This window comes from Benincasa hispida, unplaced genomic scaffold (genome assembly GCF_027475165.1).
Source record: "Benincasa hispida cultivar pf3 unplaced genomic scaffold, pf3_genome.v1.1 HicScf273, whole genome shotgun sequence".
Taxonomy (NCBI): Eukaryota; Viridiplantae; Streptophyta; class Magnoliopsida; order Cucurbitales; family Cucurbitaceae; genus Benincasa; species Benincasa hispida.
The window spans coordinates 1-20,701 of record NW_028326353.1 but is presented as its reverse complement, the minus strand read 5'-3'; the positions used below and the strand labels follow the sequence as shown (position 1 = coordinate 20,701).

General features: G+C 34.6%; 1 protein-coding gene across 2 annotated transcripts; it reads left to right on the top strand.

The window, feature by feature from the left end:
- Positions 1 to 3,216: 3,216 nt before the first annotated feature.
- On the top strand, positions 3,217 to 18,343 carry LOC120086086 (chlorophyll a-b binding protein 7, chloroplastic). 2 transcript variants are annotated; one of them, XM_039042521.2, is made up of 6 exons: positions 3,217 to 3,459; positions 3,532 to 3,698; positions 11,262 to 11,408; positions 15,563 to 15,695; positions 16,251 to 16,343; positions 17,848 to 18,343. In XM_039042521.2, the coding sequence occupies exons 1-6, from the start codon at positions 3,259 to 3,261 to the stop codon at positions 18,148 to 18,150; spliced, it is 1,044 nt and encodes a 347-aa protein (XP_038898449.1). In that variant the 5' UTR covers positions 3,217 to 3,258; the 3' UTR covers positions 18,151 to 18,343. The 2 variants fall into 2 exon arrangements, with proteins under 2 accessions (XP_038898449.1, XP_038898450.1); XM_039042522.2 differs by lacking the exon at positions 11,262 to 11,408 and having other exon boundaries at positions 3,237 to 3,459.
- Positions 18,344 to 20,701: the final 2,358 nt, after the last annotated feature.

The following is a 20,701-nucleotide window of genomic DNA, read 5'->3' as shown; positions in this document are numbered from 1 at the left end:
GAAACAAACAATATTTGTAAAGCTCAAACAACAACCTAAACTAACTCGTAGTTAAGTGGAAGTAAGAGGTCGATCCACAGGGAAAAGTTATTTAATCTTTTCCTTAACCAAGCTTAATTATGAAAGCCATAAAATGGGGATTTTTTTATTAAAGCAAGAAATATACTAAAAATCAAAAGACAAAGGATAATTGCAAACAAGTTTAGAACAATCTTGCTTCTAATCCAAGTTAGACATTCAATGCAATTCCATCATTGAATTTTACAAATTTAATTCACAATCGGATTAAGCTCATAACTACCTACTTAACTAGATTAAACTAGTCTCTACAAAGGTGGACAACTAGCATTAACCTAGTCAAGAAAGCGTCCTAATAATTAATTAAGGTTGGATAGCCCTAACCCTCATCAATCTACATGCTTCTACCTCCATTGGGTTTGATAGCAGCCATATAGAAGAGAAAACATGCTCATTAAGTTCTAGGATTCAATTGCATCGATTAATTGTCAAGATAGCTTACTCAATTAACCGAATTTTCTTCAAATCTAGTAATTAGTGCATCCTAGGATACCCATTAAACACATAATTACTATTGTCTCTTGTAGATCTTTGCTAAAAATTCTATCAAACACATTAAAAGCAACGCATTCAACCATGATTGTGACAAAACCAAGCATCTAGGCTAAACATGTTCAAGATATAGTTCAACATGCTTTAAGAATTAAAAACAGATTCAAGAATGCTCAAATCAGACTGCAAATGATAAAGACAAGTAGAAAATTCAAAAGAATTGCAAAAACTCTTGAAATAAAAATAAGATTGATTACTTCACAAATTCATAGACAAATTTATGAAGAATTAAAAATTGTTGATTACAATCCAAAAAGAAATTAAAATCTAACCTAAGTAGGAAACGAAATTACCATAGAGACTAATTGATACAAAGAGAAATTCCAGCCTTTATCGAAAATCGTGCTTCCTCCTTCAGCAAAAAATGAAAGAAAAACTATTTATACTTGCAGAGTAGCGTCGTGACGCTGATGCTAGCGTTGCAACGCTAAATCGCAAAAAAGCCAAAAAGCGATGACTTGAGACGCGATGCTAGCCTTGACGCTGCATTGCGCAAGGCGCATGCAGGATTAGTCGCGTCAAATTTTGGAGCGTTGCAACGCTGCCCTGTTTTGTAGCAAAAGTGAGCCTTCTGTCTTCAAGCGTTGTTCGACGCTTCTCCTAGGGTCGTGACGCTGGAGCTCGATGGCATTTTAGTAATTATCTGATTTTCCTCAACTTAGTTGACTTTCTTGGTCATTTTTTTAATCTGTTTGGCCTGATTTTCTCGGAATGACTCCTAATCGCCCAAGGATGAAGGATTAAGAAGAAGAAGAGAACCAAGAAGTAGTGGACGAGGATGGAAATGAAGTAGCGTACGAAAAAGGACGTAAATAGGAAAAAAAGAAGGTGAAGCAGCATCGATGGAAGAAGAAGAAGAAAAAGAAGAAGAAGAAGAAATTGATTTTGAGAGATTGATGAAATGGAGATGATTGGAGGAGATGAAGCGTCGTTCGTTGGAGGAAAAAATCCTCGGAGAAAATTGTGTCGATTAATCGTTGTTGGGTCAAGACGCCGCCTTTTCTCCTTTTTTTTTTTTTTTTTTTGCATTTGGACTGGGCTTTTCGGTATCTTACACCGTTTTTGGGGTTTGTTCGGCTGTAACCGTTTCTTAAACTTTTTTGCTATAAATTATAAATACTTTGACCTACTTTTCTATATATAAAAATCACCCTATTCTAAAATCATTTCTTTAAAAACCCAACAAAAAGCAAATGCCACCATATGTCCAAAATTAGCGCTTATACACGAACATAAAATAACCTTTCAATTGGTCAACTTTGATGAAAAATAATATGCCTTGTCATTCGCTCTGGATTTTTTCGTCAAGCTTGTTTCACCTATATCTTATTCGTTTAAGCTGTGATTCAAATTATGTTGGAATCATTGTTTCGAGCTCTACGCAATGGATACTTGAAAATATTAAATTGTTAGTTAATAAGAGCATGTTTGTTATCATCAAAATTCATTAATTAACTAAAAGTAATTAATTTGAGATCGAGGGCAAAAAAGACAACAACTCCTTAGATTTCTTAACTCTTTATTCCTTACTATTTCTCTTCTTACCCCCAACACCCCTACGGGTCGTTTGACTTAAAATTTTATAAATGTCTAGGAATAGGATGTCTGAGAATCAAAGATAGTTGTGCATGAGAAATGTTATCATAATTTGTTGAATAAGATATGTTTGTATTTCATTCATGAAATTAAGTACGAAAATCTTATATAACTATAATAGATCAACTAATTAAAATTAAATATCATTTAATACATCGATAAAAGTTAATTATTAAGAATTAATAATAATTTTAATTATAAATATTTGAAAACTGAGTAAATTATTTCAAATTAACCAATTAATATATTAAATGAACGTCATATTAATTGTAATCTAATTAAATCATTTTTATAATTAATTAAGTTTAACATTAGTGCTTTTAATTTTAATTAAATAATATAAGAAAATATATATTAATCAACAATATATTATACAACAAGTGAAAAATGAGACAAAAATATGATACGTTAATAAAGAATGCTAATAAAAAATATAAAAAAGATTTATATTTATTTATAAAGATCAAATTAAAATTAATTTAAATAAATAATTGTTTGATTATAAAAACTCAATAAACAATCAATTATCATCGACGAAAATAAATTTTACTAACTAAATTTAATTAATATAGTTTATTAATTAAATATATTTAAGATATTGTTAGTTAATTAATTATTTATTTATGTAAAAAATTAATTACATTCATTTAATAAATTTTTATTATAAAAATAAATTAAGTAAATATGTTAATATATTATTATTGATTTATTAAAATAAATATTTATATTAATTTTGTTAAATTAATATTAAGTAATTAACTATAATCAAATGAAATTATATACCAAATGAAAAACAAGCAAAGAAGGAAGAAGAGAAAATTCACTGTTTTTGAAGGAGAGAGAAAAATGCGGGAAATGAGGATGCCGAAAATAACTGATTATCAGATAAAATATTGAAAAATGTAAAAATGTAAAAGAAACTTGATTTTTTGTATACTTACGTCGATTCCCATTAAGAAATAATTATTTATTTATTTTTATTTTCTTTTTGCAATTTGAAAAGAAAAAAACGTCTTAAAAAGGTGGTGTCTGATGCGTTTTCGCTCAGTGATCACTCCATTATCAGAGATGGCAATGGCGCTAGTTCAGCCACATACGCCTGCGATTTCGTCTTCCTCCGCCTCATTCTACGGAAGTTCTCTCCAGCGACTCCGTTCGCGGACCCCAACCCTTAATCTTCGGAACGGCCACTCCATCCCTCATCGTTCCACTTGCAGAGCTTCCTGGCAGGAGGTTCGTAAGAAAACAAGCTAGCTGTATCCAACTTTAGCTGATTTCTGAGTCCTTGTTTTCATCTTGCTTTAGCTTGCAGGGGTTCTGATATTCTCCGCAATTCCTTTCACGGCGGTGAAAGCCATCGCCAATAGCCCACTTGGAGAGTCGCTCCAGAGACAATTGGAAAAGAAGAAAAAATCTGCCATAGCCAACTCTTCGAAGTTCAAGGTTCTTGCCGAGGAGGCTAGAAAAGATAGGTAATCGGGTAAGCTTATTATTGGTGCCCAAATCCTTCTATCTTAACTATTATCGCCCTGTTCACCGTATTATTAAACCTGCTACATTTTCGGTTAAACTGGTCGGTCGTTTACACCGTTGAAAATTGGTCTGACGACGCACGCGTGATTTGGTGACGCTAATGCCAAGTTGAACTACTCAGATTTTAATAATTACATGCACGTTGAATTAAGATCTATCTAGAACATATAGGACTTCAAGCTGTATGGTATTATCAGTCATGTTCAAAGTGAGTAGATCATGGCCCAAGACAATGATTGTTAAAGAAGATCATAGAAACCAAAGAGTTCCTGGTTAAACAACTTATTGGAATCATTTTGAACTTGCTCCAGGCATGCACAGAATAGCCTTAAGCTCAAAGTTCATTAAAATGCACAAACTAGAGGCTGTTCTAGGCAGTGCAATCGAGACATTATCTACTGATTTCATTTTCATGGAAACTTGATCTGTTGGAACAATGTGACTAGTAGCCGCAGAGGCAACTATCCAGTATTTGTTTGAATCAGGTATTGAATTTGTAGCACACAATAACAAGTACCTGAAAGTTACCTTTGTTGCACCATTCTTTACCAACTAGCTGACAATTAAACTTAGCGATTCATTGCTGGTGATGTGCTTGGATTAAGAGTCTGGATGCTGTTCCCATACTTGCTTTTGCCTGAAGGTACGTACTCCATCACAGCCTCCTCAATCCCCACGCCATTCTGGCCAAGCCTCCACCATCGCCTTCAGATTTGCTCCTATTTGCATCATTCTCTCCATTCATCTTCCTCGCTCTCCTCCAATCCTTAATGCTAAATCTGTGGTTAACTGCTGCCACCATTGGACTCCGTTATGCCACTTGAGAGGGATCTGATTCATCTTAAAGGTTTTCTCACAAATTTTCTATAAATTTAAGGTTAGTAAAGGCTTTCTTCACTGTGTTATTCTTGATGTCCTTCTTTTGGACTTCTGCAGAGGATGGAGAGTTTAAACTTCATAAGGGCTCTTGATTTAGATGATAATTTTGCAAACAAGTACTTGTTTGTAAAGTGTTGTAGGTCCACTACTTGGTTATATCTTATATGCCGAACGCATAAGTGAAATAGAAAACTTCATATATAGGATGATGGTGTTAAGGATTGAAGGCTTTAAATGTATGTCTTAACAAAGAACAGTAACATCCTATGCAGGATTTAATAATCTTACGTGTTTCTTTGACACCCAATTGTTGTAGGGTTAGACAGGTTGTCCTGTGAGATTAGTGTAAGCACGTGCAAGCTGGCTTGGGCACATGCGGATATGACAAAAAAAAAAGAAAAAAAGGAAGAAAAAGGATGGAAGGCTGTATTACCATGTATGTTGTGCTACAGAGGATACTGAGTGGTTAAGAAAGAAGAGGAAGTAAACTTTCTTGGAAAATCATATTCTAAAGTAAAATATTGCTTATGACAAAAGGATTAGAGTATTCAAAACTCGAATAGTTGCATTGGTTGTAAATTTGTCTGACCAATATAGTTGTATAGTTGATGGACCAAAGGTTGTCGAGGCCTTAGATCCAATCAAATAATGTTTTCTTCCTACTCTAACTCCGTAGTATTAGTGTAAAAAATTATAATGGATTGATCCACAGAGAGTCAGTCAATTTCTCGATTAAAATGCTTATTCTTTAGGTAACCGGAAGGGGGGGGGGGGGGGGGGGGGGGGGGGGGGGGTGATTGGTTTGTGAGTGCTTTAATTGTAAAAGAAAAGTGTTTGAAAATTAAAAGTGCACGAAACTAAAGTTTGAAAGTGATCAAACAGAGTGAAGTATCAGTGGAACGAAGTATCCAACGCAGGTTGTGTTGAGTTTTTTCCTAATTTGCTTACTCAATCATTGATTACTCACAAGAGGTAACTTGTAATCTGTTAGGACCCTCCTAACAAGAACAGTACTCAAGAATATAGGATGAACTCAAAGGCAATTCAATTATAGAAATATAGGAAGATGTATTGAAATATGCTATAAACTCACGAACAAAATAACAGGATAAACCCTAGCCTTTTGAGAGGGTTAGTCTCTCCTAAATTCCTTAAAAGAAATTCCCACCAAATTCTTCACACCCTCCTACCACTCCACTCCTTCTATTTATAGCCATATTCACTAACTAACTTCCTATCTAATTACTCTTATACCCTTACTAATACCAATACCAATATTCTCCTAAAAGTCCTACTATTTCTATACTAGGGGCCTTACATAATCCTGAATGTTTAACCGCCTATCGCATTTAGAAAGCTAAATGGATGTCCTATTTATCAAATTGACCTTCATGTCTAGATGAAAAGCATCCTAAACATGCAAATCAATTAGCATTAAGTGACCATCACAGCAGCTGCCAGGTTAAATGGCAAAGTTGAGATTCTGCTCTTTATGTATCTGAAAAAAATGTCCTTTTGGCAGCCGGTCATAGAAAAAAATACAAATCAAGCTAGACAAGTGGAGAAGATATAATTTATCAAGTGGGGGAAGAGCAACACTTTGTAAGTCCGTCTTTTCTAATCTCCCCATGTATTACATGTCCTCTTTTCTTATGTCGGAAAAGGTAGTAAATTCAATAGAATGTTGGGAGGGACACAAAAGAGGGAATATAAACCATTTGATTAAATGGGAGGTAGTCTTTCGGAATAAAAAAGATGGAGGATTGGGTCTTGGTGGATTAGAAATGAAGAATTTGGCACACTTAACCAAATGGGGATGGAGGTACTTTAATGAAGAAAATTCACTTTGGCACCAAGTCATTAGAAGCATACATGGGAATGACTTGTTTAATAGGCACACATTTGGAAAAGTCAGCCTAAACCTTAGACGTCCATGGATCAATATTTCAAGAACTTGGGCGAAAGTAGAAGCACTAGCAAAATATAAGCTGGGCAATGGTTTTCGAATCAGATTTTGGTTGGACCCCCTTGGGTTGATAAGTTGCCATTGAATGTGCTATTCCCCAAGTTATTCAAGGTTGCTCTTAATCCGCAAGGGACTGTAGCAGATCATTGGGACACCACACACCTTTCATGGTCAGTCTTTTTCTGAAGACTCCTAAAGGATGATGAATTAATCGAATTTCAGAATTTAATTGGGATGTTAGTGGGGGAAAAGGTGTTGGATAAACCAGATACACGCTCTTGGTCAGTAGAAACAGGGGAATCTTCTTGGTTAAATCCTTGTTTAATCACCTAAAAATCTCATCTCCTTTAGAGAGAGGTTTGGAAAAAGCAATTTGGAAGACTAAGAGTCCGCGTTGAGTTAACATAACAATCTGGATAATGATTTTTGGTGCTTTGAATTGTTCAGAGGTCCTACAAAGGAAACTCCCAACTCAATGCTTGTCTCCTACAATCTGTCATTTCTGTTTCGCAGCAAATGAATCCCAACATCTATTTTTTTAGTGTTTCTATGCTGTCAATTGTTGGCAGAATTTATTTCGGACCTCTGGCACAAGCTGGGTTTTTGGAAAGTCCTTCCAGAGACAATGTAGTGCATATTTTGATGGGTCCATTGCTGAAGTCAGGCCCTAAATTACTCAAGAACGATGCTGTCAAAGCAAGGTTTGGCAGGACAGATTTGAGGCAGCAAGGCTGACTCTTGGTGTTCCCTCTCCAAATATTTTGAAGAATATACCGTGCAAGATATCAATTTAAACTGGGGTTTGTTTTTTATGCAAGCTTGATAATGTTTGTATTGTAATTAGCTTTCATTTGATGTACGGATTTAGTTGTTTTAGGTTTGCTTGCTGTATTTTGTATTGCCTTCTTGGATGCTGTGTCAGTTTCTTTTTGTTTGTCCGCTCGGACTTAGACATCTTATATTTGGTTTCATTATTTGGATATGATGAGGGTGCTAAGGGGGTGTCAACCTAGTTGAGATGCCTGAGTGCATCTCCTGATCCATCTCTATGTAATTTCTTTTCCTTATATCAATGAAAAGTTTTGTTTCCTTTTAAAAAAATAAACAATGAAATTGTCTTGACCCAAAAGTCCAGAACATACTCCAGCTTGTAAATATCAGTAAATGCCTTTGTGCCTCCACATACACTCTTCAAATAAATGTTGCTAGGGCTATAATTTAACTACTGCTCTCCTGACTGATAATTTTCAATTCAGCAAATTATGTACTCACCAACATCTGCTTCCATGTAAGAGTCACCAATTCCCATCAAAGTGGAAAACTTTGAAGGGCATTCTTCTTTGAGAATCTTCCATATTTCTTGAGCTGAATGTAGGTGGGTAACACTAGCTGCTGTCTCATTTAATAATGAGAATCTAGGATACTACAATGATGTTGTTGTGGATGCACACATTTACCAAAGGATCATTTCTTTAATGGACATGCAAGATGCTATCAATAAATCCAACTATGTATCCAAAGATCTCCTCTGAGAGATTTGGAAGCTCCCTTACCCTAGAAGGATTAAAGGGTTGTTTGGGCCCCCAACTTCAAGTGCGTGGAGTGGGCTAGAAAGGCTCCAATTGTAATAGTTGATGTTTCCAACGATTGGAACCTACAATTAACTATCGTTTTACTATTTCAAATCCCACTTTGTTATAGCGTTTACTATTTCCTACTCATCATCTCTTTCCCCTTTTGTTACAGTGTTTATTATTTCCTACCTAGTTAAAATAGCATGCACCCCAAGCATAGACTATTATAACCTACAAACTATTATAACCCATATACTATAATAATCACTGACTATAATAACCAACTCAGCGCCTCAAACGTCCCCTAAGTTCCTCCTTTGGGAAGTTTACCACTCGTATCAATGCCATGGAGAGTCTGCAAAACTGCTGTCCTTGGATCTCTCTCCCTCTTGTTGCTTGATTTGCCAACGAGGTTTTGAGTCTCAAATGTACCTCTTCTTCAAATGCTCCTTCGTCGTTTCTATTTGGGCTGATTTGTTTGAAGCTTTTCATTGGTGCACAACCCCCCATCTAGCACACAGGGTTGGCTAAGGATGTGGCTGATGGACTAGCCATTCAAAGCTACTAAAGAACACCTATGGGTTAACTTTATTTCCGTGGTTTTGTGGAAGATTTGGGCTGAGAAAAATGCTAAAACATTTCAAGGAAACCAAATCTTTAGAGAAAATCCTTAATTTAGTTGATATAAATATCAATGGAATCTTTTGGTGTAAAAACTTACATGCTATTAGAAGTCCTAGTTTTTCTTTCCTTGTTGCATTTTTTTTAAAATGGAAACAAACTTTTCATGGATATAATGAAAAGAGATAAATGCTCTGAGTACAAGGAAACAATAGAAGAATACAACTCAAATAAAGCTATGGATTAGTAGATGCATTGGGCTATCTCAGCTAGGTTGACACGATCTTAACATTCTCATCGTATTCCAATACATAATAAATCTCTAAAAGGGCTTATAGTTCATAACAAAATACATTATAAAGATTAAGACATACAAGCATGAAAGCTCTAATTAAATCGAAGAAATAAATGCATTCCAATTGAGACATATGTCTTGTATGGAATGATCTGCCAAAAACTTGGAAACATATTTTGTATATTTTGAATATCCTTAGACATATGTCTTGCACTTTCTTTGTTGCATATCGGAAACATATTTTGTATATCCCATGAATAGGCTATCATTTTGTACATCTTTGGACATTTCATTCAATCAATGAAATAATTTCTTATCCAAAAAAAAGGAGGGAAAAAAAATAAGGGAAACACTTTTGATTGGTTTTTTTATCATATTAAATTTCTTGCTATTACTTGTTGCAAATGTACATCTTTCTATAGTTTTTATTCTCCATCCTCTCTTTTGACCAATTGAAAAAATCTTTTGTAACTCCTTTGGTTTGGGTTTGTGGCCCTTCTTTTGTAAATTCCATACATCAATGAAATTTGTTTCTTATCAAAAAGAAAAAAAGGAAAAAGAAAAAAAAAAAAAAACAACTGTCAAATTGGAAAGTGCTATCTTGTGGCTAGGCTCCAGGAAATGAAGTTCTCCAGTTAGTCGACTGAGAAACAAGCACCAAATTTAGATTGTCAGAACGGTGGATGTGAAAGGGATTGTTGGAGGTGTCATCCACCAAATAGTTTTTTGCAATTGTGTAAGGTTTAGTTGTCGTTGTACAAGATTTTTCTTGAATATTCTTAGAATTCTAGGAGTAAATATCTGGATACTCGTATCTCTTCAAGTTGGAACTACTATGGTGAGAACATGCTATAGACAAGCACTGGTCTGACACCACATTCGGGTGAAGGAAGTTTTGTAAACTAACTTTCTATTATTATGATGAAAGTGCCATACAACAAACATGGATATCGCCAAATGTCTAGCCAACTCATAACAGAATGAGGAGCCTAACTTAGACTAAGTAAAACAAACTAACAACATTTAGTTAACAAAAGTAAAAATGTTTGTTATTTCTTTTTAGGAAAAACAACTTTTTGGTCCCTAGATTTTGAGTCTAGTTTCTATTTAGTCCATGGGTTTCAAAGTGCTACACATTTAGTACTTAAGTTTCGAGTTTGGTTTCAATTTAGTCCTTAGGTTTCAAAATGCTACAATTTTATCCTTAACATTTGCGTTTTGCTTCAATTTGGTCCCTATCTTTTAGAATTTACACTTTTAACCTCGATTTTTCACTAAAGACTCACTTTCCCTCTTTAGAGTTAATTTATGTTAATAAATTAAAAATCGTTAAAAGAATTTAATTAATTAAGTTTCACTATTTTTATCACTTTTAAAATTAAATTTAAAATTCCACTTCATAATTATTTTTAGTTAATTAATAAAAATTGATGTCAATGAAAATAAGTATTTAATGAAAAATTGGTTAAAAATGTAAAATCTTGAAACTTAAGGACCAAAATTGTAACATTTTGAAACTCAAGGACTACATTGAAACAAAACTCAAAACTTAAGGGCTAAATGTATAACATTTTAAAACCGAGGGACCAAATAGAAACTAGAGTAAAAAACCTAGGGACCAAAAAGTATTATTCTCTTTTTTTTTAATATTTTTGAATGTTTAGTTTAGACCAACATGCACACATTTTGACTATTCTCATGGGACAACCACCTGGCTCTACTATATTTGGTTGCCAAGGAAGCTTGTAGGATATTTACATTCTATAGGTGGCCATCATGACTTGAACTTATTCTTTTTAAAATTCTCTTTTATTTATAAGGGCTTCGATTGACCACTGTAGAATGTTTGCTACCATAATTCTTCTTCTAATTAGACTATTCCAATTCAATTTTTGGATCTCTCTTTAATTTTTAAAGTTTCATTGTAGAACTGGGCCAGTAGTATTTCTTAAATATTTATTTCACTTAATTTCCTTTTACTCTTGAAATTGAGTACATGGCTGTGATCTTTTGCTCGTACTAATTTACATTGTATTGGATGTGGTATTATGAATTATTGTTTTTCTAACTATGAATGTTTAACGGCCAAGTAAATTAGAAACCTATTGTACATCTGAATCCAATTGTATCATGTTGTAAATGCTATTCTATTGGTGAATAATTGCAGCTCATGGTATGGAGAAGAGCGTCCTCGGTGGCTTGGTCCACTACCATATGATTATCCAAAATATCTAACAGGTGAACTGCCTGGTGATTATGGATTTGATATTGCAGGTTTGAGTGAGGATCCTGTGGCTTTTCAGAAGTACTTCAAGTATATTATGCTTCTTTTAGCCTATTTTCTTTTTTCAGCAATTCCTTTTTTTACCCAATATCTGGAATCATATGTAGATGATGTAGCCTAAGTATTCAAAGGAGAGAAATTTTCAAGAATTCAAATTGAAGTCTTTTATTAATGAGAATATCATCTAATACAAGAAGACTCTCTATTTATGGAGAAATACAAGAGTCCTAAAAGGATAACTAAAAGAGGTTAAAACTAAATTGATAATTAAAATGTAATTAATCAAGGATTAACCAAGATTAACTTGATTTTACCAAACTTTCCCAAACCTATTACACATCATATTCTATCCCTCCCAAGAAAAAAACTCATCCTCGAGTTTTAAAACGAAAATGAAGGTAAAAATAAAAAAAGTAAGCCACTCACACAAAAATATCTCTGAACAATCAAAACCAACAACATCCAAATTGCATCGTCATGCCACTTTGCAAAAACCTCGGACCAACATCCAAATCCATTGCTAGTAAAACATAAGCATACTCCTTAGAAAATTTAGAAAAGCCCACTTTGCAAGTTTGAAGAACCAATTGGGGTGGGGTTTTTGCATTTCAGTAGATTTGGGTATGGGCTGGAATGCAGATTTGAGTGGAAGTAAATGGGCCATGGTGGAGTAATTGACCGGTTTGGCAAAAGGAATATGGGTCGGTTTGAGAAAGAGAAGATGTCTGGGAGAATTGGGAAATTTGGGTTGGGTCTGGTTTTGTGTTTTTCGAGTCGGGTTAGAAACGGAAAATCCGGAAAAAAATTTCGAAGACGTTCTCCTCGCAAAGATTTCTCCAAAGCAGCTTCATTGTCTCCTCTCTCATGCACGATTGCAAATTTGGTGTCAATTGGCTCTAGACGATTTCTTCTAGGAACCATGAGGCTTCCTTCGTCTTCCATCCTTATAGGAGTTTTTGGTTTGGCCAAGTTTGCTTTTTTAGAATATGTATTTATATTGTAATTATAATTAGTTGTCCTTTATTGTAATTTTTTATCTCCTAGATTAGGGTTTCTTAGTTGGCATATATATATGTGTGTGTGTATCTTCAACCTGATTAATTGAATAAGATAATTATTCTTTCTAAGACTATTGAGTATATGGTATCAGAGCAGTCTAGGGATTAGAATTTTCGTTCGATGGCTATATTAGGGTTTACGCTTCTCACAAGGTGAGGGTTTGATTTGATTCATCAAGTTTGAGTGGTCGTTTGTCTACACCACCCATCCTAGGAGAAGCGCTGTCGCCGTCCAATCAAGTATGCTGTCGTCAGTTGCTAGAAACGTCCGTGCATGAAGCTCACGCGCACCACTCTGATTCTACTCCGTCGCCATGTGCCGGCGCGTAGGAGCGAGTGGGACCACTTCTCCACGTTCCATCAGTTGGGTTCTTCTCGGCACATCTTTTCTGATTGTTTTGTGCATTTGGTTCCATCTCGGTTGTGAACTATTTGGAAAAAAATACCCTTTTGTGCTTAGGGTTTGTTGCTATGTTGTTCAATTTGGAGCTGTTTTGTTCTTTTGGTTCAGCTTTGATTTCGATTCTGGTCTGTTCTTTCCACTTGTGAGATCTACAAACTGTTTTTTAGCTTATAATGGATGAAGTGAAGCATATGATAGTATCTAATGTAATTCCCCTAGCATCGAAGATAACTGAACACAAGTTAAATGGATTGAATTACTATGATTAGCGTCGGACGATTCAATTTTATTTGCTTAGTACAGATATGGATGATCATGTGACTGAATAGCCATCAAAAGATGAAAAAAAAAAAAAAAAAGGCTTGGCTTCATGATGATGCTCGACTTTATCTTCAGATTAAGAATTCTATTGAAAGTGAGGTTGTTGGTTTGGTAGATCATTGTGATTTTGTGAAAGAACTCTTAGAATTCTTAGAATTTCTATATTCTGGAAAAGAATACGTTCATAGAATGTTTGATGTCTGTATGCAATTATTTCGAGCTCAACAAAATGTAGAATCTGTTACAAGTTACTTTATGAGACTTAAGAAGACAGCTGTTGAACTTGCTTTAATATTGTCGTTTAGTCCCGATATCAAAGTTCAACAAGCTCAGCGAGAAAAGATGGCGTTTATGATAGTTTTGAATGGACTTTTACTTGAGTTTGAAATGGTTAAAACACAGATTCTTTTTTATTTTGAAATTTTGTCATTAGAGGAAGCCTTCAGTCCTGTTCTTTGTATTGAGAGTTCTAAATCCAGTTCGCCTGTTTCTCAACCTAATAGTGCTCTTATGAATAAGAATAATAATAACTCCCGCGATACTTTAAGGATGACTACCAATTTTCAGAAGCCTAGTTATGATAATCGAAGATCAGATTCTCAGGAGATCATCTGTCACTATTTTCGTAAGCCAAGACATATGAAACATGATTGTCGAAAGTTGTTGTATAAGACTCAATGATCTCAACATGCTCAAATAGCTTCCACCAATGATATGGCTGAGAAGTTTGTTATCATCTTTGTCGACGACTTTGCTAAATTTCAAGTATTCCAAGGATCCTTGCAGGTATCTTCTTCATCAAATCCTATTGCCACCATTGCCAAGACAGGTAATACGAAATGTCTTCTTACATCATCTACCAAATGGATCATAGGCTATGGTGCCACCGACGAAAAACCCAAAATTTTCCGATTCAACTTCACCGGCTAAAAACCCAAAAAATTCTAATTTGAGACATTTGATCTCCCGCATTGTTTCGTAGTCGACTGGAACTAGATCTTTAAACTTTTTCGAATCAGAGTGCCCATGGGTTTCTACCTTCATCTTCAACATCATGATCTCTGATTTCATCAATCAGTCATTCCTCTTTGTTCCGTTCAAGTTGTGCAATGGATAGGGTCAAACTTATCTTCCTTCTCATGCTTCTTCAACTATGTTTATTTTTTCTTCTTCGCTCAATGTCGGTAGTTTGGTTGCTCCAATTTTGTTGTCGGCGATTTTTGCTTGTAGAATTTCGAACATGTTTTCTTCCGTGCTTGAGGTTTTGTGGGTTCCACAATTTTTCTTTATCGCTTTCTTCTTCACAGTGATTTTTGAGAATTAACTCTTTCTTAAGTTCTTGCAAATGTTCTGAAAGTCGCTCCACATTTTAAGTCATTTTTCTCAACAAACGTTAGATTTTCTTGGTTCCCTTCTTCATTTCTTCCAATACTTCAGGATTGATGTAAAAATTGGGTGTTCTTGAATAGGCTTCTTCATCATAATTGTTGTAGGACCGATTCTTGAATTTTTTCGAACACATTTTGATCTTTCTTGGTCGTTCTTCATAGCACAAATGATAATTTTTGTCCCAAAATCCATTAGATCTTCCATAAAATTCGATTCTTGGATGATTTTTCAAACTTCTTCTCAATCTTCTTGAATTTAAAGGGTTCCACCTAGTTAGGTGTGTGTTGTTCGCAAGGAGCACAACCCACAAAACTCCCTAGTTTCCCGGACTTCTATCGGCAGCAGTCAATGTTGGCCCAGACGGATGCTCTAATACCAAATTGATGTAGCATAAGCATTCAAAGGAGAGAAATATTCAAGAATCCAAACCAAAGTCTTTTTTATTGATGAGAAGATCATCTAATACAAAGAGGCTCTCTCTATTTATAGAGAAATACAAGAGTCCTAAAAGGATAACTAGAAAAGGTTAAACCTAAATTGGTAATTAAAATGTAATTAATCAAGGATTAACCAAAATTAACTTGATTTTACCCAACTATTCCAAACCTATTACATTAGGAGATGTATTAGTTCATATCATTAGAGAATTTGATTATTTGACTTGTGAATTGGCCGGTAGACAAAGGGATGACATAATGATGATTATCAATGCAGATAAGCTGTGAGAGTAACAAAATGATCCTGCACGATATAATAGAGACATCATCTTAAAATGATCCCCGAACAAATATCCACATATTTGTTAGCTTAGCTATGGTACAAAACTTGCATATTGCTTAGCTTGCTATTCAACTTTGAAGATATTTGAGCTATTCCATATGCAATATAACTTTGCAGTCCTAAATTATCTTCGATAAGCAACTCTTATTGAATGTATATATTTCTTTTAGTTTTATTTTTTTCTTTTTGAAACTTCCATCAATAATTCATTTAACCACTCTATCGTATTTCAGCTTTGAAATACTGCATGCTCGTTGGGCTATGTTAGCATCCTTGGGTGCTTTAGTTCCAGAGATCTTAGATATTTTTGGAGCTTTTCATTTTACTGAACCCATCTGGTGGCGAGTGGGGTATTCAAAACTTAAGGTTTGTTTTCCAGCTCTTGGTCAACCATTTTTTTTGGAGATTTATTACATAGAATCTTTCTCGTGTGTCTGCATGTTTTGTTTATGTTTTGTTTCTATATTTATACCCTTTTGTCTGGTTATATTTCTAACCACTCTCAAATTGTTGTTTATCTAACTGCTTCTGGCCAATCATGTTTTATTTCAAAGTCTTGTTTTCATGTCTGCCTTTATTAATGAAATAAAATAATAAGGAATTATGACTTCATATCTTTCAGTGCGGTGGTAAGCTTGAGTTTGGTTGCTGCCTTCTAATTTCATTCACTCTTTCGTTACTTTGTGATGTAGAGAGAAATAGTGGTTAATATAGGTTAATTTCATTGTTACTATCTGTTGTGCAATATTCCCTATAAATAGATGATTCTCCCATGTATTTGAGGAAAATTGAATCATATTCCCATCATCGACAATCTCCATGGGTGTGTGTAATTCCTCAATCCTCATTCATTAATTATAACTTTCCCGGAGTTGTAACTGGCTCTTTTTCATGTAACTGTTTGTGTTCTCTTTCCACCAGGGAGATACACTGGACTATCTTGGAATACCAGGGCTTCATTTAGCTGGAAGCCAAGGAGTGGTTGTCATTGCAATTTGCCAAGCTATTTTGATGGTAATCTATGTCAAACAATCTTATTTTCTGCCTTCTGACATTTTCTTTTTGTCGTATCTTTTGGGCATTTTAATTAATGACATAAATGACATATTTGGGAGTGATTTTGAAATTGCTAAAATCATTTTTTTCGTATTCGAAATCTATTCAAATTCCAAATACATGCTTTTATTGATTAAAATCAATTTTGATAGTATTAAAATTGTGTTTACAAGTGTGGAATCAAATATTAGATTAATTTTGAATTATTAAAGATATTTTTTGTAGTGATTTTGAAGATGAAAAAGATGATTTAAATAATTTCAAAATCATTCCTAGACATGCCCTAAATGGTTAGGAAAGTGTGACATTATAACGTATCTTGTTCTGGGTTTAAACCTGTGTTAAGTTGAGTTGGTTAACCTCAATCAAATTTCACCCATTGCCACCAAAACACAAGTGGTTTGGTTCCCCTTACAGTTTCTACAACGAGCATTGGCCCCTTGATAAGCTTGTTTAAGAATTTGGGATTAAAATTTTCCTTTTGGAAAAAAGAGAAACTTTTTGTGAAAAAAAAAGTTCAAAGATATAAACCACCAAATGGGGGCGAAAGGAAAAGCATAATGCCCAAAGAAAAAGGAAAAGGGATTACAAGAACCTGAAAAGAAATAACAAGCCAAACAAGAATGAGGTACTAAAGAACAGCCAACAATCCACAAAAAATGCAAAACTAGAAGATCAAAGTGCCAACACTCGTAGAGAACTTTCAAACAAACGCTAAAACATCAATGGGAAGCTCCTCAAACCACTGAAGCAAATAGAAACCACACCAACCAGCTTGATACATCACACCAGAAAAGGAAGAAAAGCAGCAACTGCCGTGGAGAAATGCATGAGCACCGAAAGGCCGAACTACCAAAAGCTCTATCAGTGTAAGTTAACTGCAAAGAAAATGAGAAGAAGCAGCAACTTCACCCAAAAACTAAAAACCGAAGAGCAAAAGAAAAAACATCAGCCAATGACAATTTTATTCCAAGTAGAGAACGAAACCAAAGGCCAAAATCCATGGTCACAGATATAATCTCATAGATTTAATGCTACAATTCTTTAGAAAGGAAAAAAGTTTTCCCTTTTAATCTAATGTGTTGATGAGAGGGGGAGATGAAGAATTATCTGACTGCTTCTTTAAAGGTGAATTAATTTTGTTTTCTTGAAAAATAGAACAAAGAGCTTTGTAAAAAATCTTCATCAAGGGCCTCGTCAGAAGCCTTTTCATTCCATTAACATTTGGAAAATTGAACTCCAAGTCATAACGACTAAAACTTCTCCGACCCCCCATTTTCCTCCATAAAAACTGACCTTTTGATGATCCCATCTGTTGTGTTAATAGTACTCTTAGAAAGAGTGTTACTAACTAAAGATGTTGAAGAATTAGATAGTTTATTGTTAAGAGAGCTTATTAAACTATTATGTCTGATTGTTCTTACATCCGTATGATGTAAGTTAAAATGTAAAATGTAAATAGGTTGGACCCGAATATGCAAGATATTGTGGCATTGAGGCACTGGAACCTCTGGGAATATTTCTGCCGGGGGATATAAATTATCCAGGTGGTGTGTTGTTTGATCCTTTGAATCTGTCCAAGGATGCTGCAGCCTTTGAGGAACTAAAAGTAAAAGAGATTAAAAATGGACGTTTAGCCATGGTTGCCTGGCTAGGGTTTTACAGTCAAGCTGCTTTGACGGGTAAGGGACCAGTCCAAAACCTTCTTGAACACATTTCAGATCCTTTCCACAATAACTTTCTTTCCCTTCTAAACTCTTCATAAAGTAGTTAATAATCGGAACCTGGAGTGCAAAGTATAATGTCGTCAAATCTGTATGGTGTTCATAAGGGATGGACAATCTATCATGGGTGTTCTAGACGGGAGCTTGTTGCTCGATAAATTAATACTTGTTGGTGTGGTCATTACATCTATTTATTATCCCAAGCATCTTTGAGAAGCTTATGCTTTGATTAAATTTGTTTCAAAATCAAATTTTAGATCAGGTTGAAAATTAAAGGTAAAATTATAAGTTTAGATCAGGTTTCTGAACTTTAAAAATATCAAATAGGCTATTCAACTTCATTGAAATTTGTGTACAATAGGACATTTTTGTGAATGTTTTAAAAACTGAATAGATCAAAGGCAAGTTGAAAACTTAGAATCTTATTAGACACAAAATTAAAAGTTTAGAAATTTATTAGATACTACATTGGAAGCTTAGGAACTAAACTTGTAATTTAACCAAAATTTTAAAGATCAATGTTCAAGTAAAAAGGCCATTGATTAGTTATCATATGGAGGTATAAGTGGGAATAGTTGTAGGAATTTCTGTCAGATCCATGATCAGTGCTTACGAACCTGTAGTTACAAGTTAGCTTCTTAGCCAAATTTATTACCAGTACACAACTAATCCTGTGACATTTCTGGAAGGAAGAGGAACGCAGTGCCCTCTTTGTGACTGGAGGACTTGGGGAGTATGACAAACATGATTATTCCACATGATTTTATTCTCTCGTTTTAGTTGGTAATTTCAATAGTTCAAAGGGATTATGGAACCGAAGGGATAGGTCAGGATGCATTTTGTAGGGTGCCGGACCTTCTGGTGAAGGTGAGGCGAGCCTAGTAATGTAACCCATTCCCAACCCGGTTCCTTCCTTCCCATTTGTATCGGTTGAGGCCCTCTTGCCGTTGTATTGTGATATTCATGACATCCCCTGGCCTTTCTTACTTGTTAAAGCATTTCAATTTGGCATTATTTTCATACAACTTCGAGAAGGATTTGTTGGGTTGAAATGGAGCCAAGTGTAGGTCTACTGGTATTCCAGCTTTTTAAGGAATGAGTATAGTAATCCCTCCAGTGGTCACAGCCACAGGTCCCCACAAAATGATGAAGAGTGAATAATTAGGAAAGGAGTGTTGTAAAGTTGTGGGAAACCATATATGGTTGCTGTCCATTACGCTTATACTTTTTTTAAGAATGTTGACAAGCCCTCCTCAGGCTTCTAGGTCAACTTTTGTATATGGATTGGATCCAGCCAATTGGGACCTCAATCTGCATGCGAGCCAACCCATGCTTCAACGTGGTCCTCTGCTTCTTCATCTTATTTTTCCATTTCACGATAGACTTGAACTGGGTCGTAAGAGTTGTCCGCCATTGAATGTAAAAGATGGAAATATCTCAAATTTATATTTAGTGGATAAATTATTGGAGTTATTTTGAGATTTGAGAGTAGGAAGCAGTTGTTATGAGTTATATTATTGGGAAGGTAGATTATAGAATAGATTGGACGTGGTGTGCGGGTATGGTGATTATAATATTTATAGAAACAGCATTGCCATTGCGGTAGAGTTTTAAAAGTTTCCGTGAAAGGAAATAAAAGTCCACCCCACGTTACGCGTTCCCTAGTTTTTTTTTTTTTTTTTTCTCTCACCCTAGTTTTGTCAACATTCATTTGTTGGAGTTGGAATTGGTTTTCCAAACAAAAGAAAAAAACAGCTTTGTTATTTATTTCTGTATTAGATTTTAGATTAGGATTAAGACGGTATATTCAGATTTTGGAGTTTGAATAATCCCATTATTTCCCACCCCACCGACACTCCCAATGACCAAATCTCCACGTTATTCAAATCTTTCTTTGCATTGTTTTTTAAGCGATCAAAACTATCTGTGATCCCCATCGCTCTTTAAAAAGATATGTTATCTCGAAACTCTTCAAAACTAACTTAGCTTGTGACGTGTTGTGTTTGTGTTTTGTTCCCATCTTCTGTTAAAATCTGCGGCAATATTTGCGCCATTAAGATAAGACCCGTCCACTTCTTGAATCTACAACCGCATTCTTCCATTTTCTGTTCGTTTTATCATCATCCCCACTAAAGATTATTCATGCAATCAATTACCTTTTCTCCCATTTTACATTAATTTTTCTCGTGTTTTGGGATATTCTAGAAACAACTCAAATTTTAAATCCTTTTTCTTCTGCAAATGGAATTTTTTGTAATTTTGAAGTTCTATATATCCTCTACAATTTTCATTTTTTCATAAATATGTATTATAGGTACTATTTATGAGCTTTTATATCAAACCATAAATATCATATTCAATTTTTTAAAATTATAGAGATTAGATTTTAGCGAACCAAATTTATAATTTAATCTTTTATTATTAACCAAAAAAAAATTGGATTAGGTGAGTTTCTTTATCGAAAAGCAAATTTGCATAAACGCTGCTCCATGAGAGATAATATGAGCTAATGAAATCTGATAGATTTGAAAGGTTGACATTGTACGTCATTGTGGACTATATTAGCCCTAACTATATTCAATTAGTCTATTT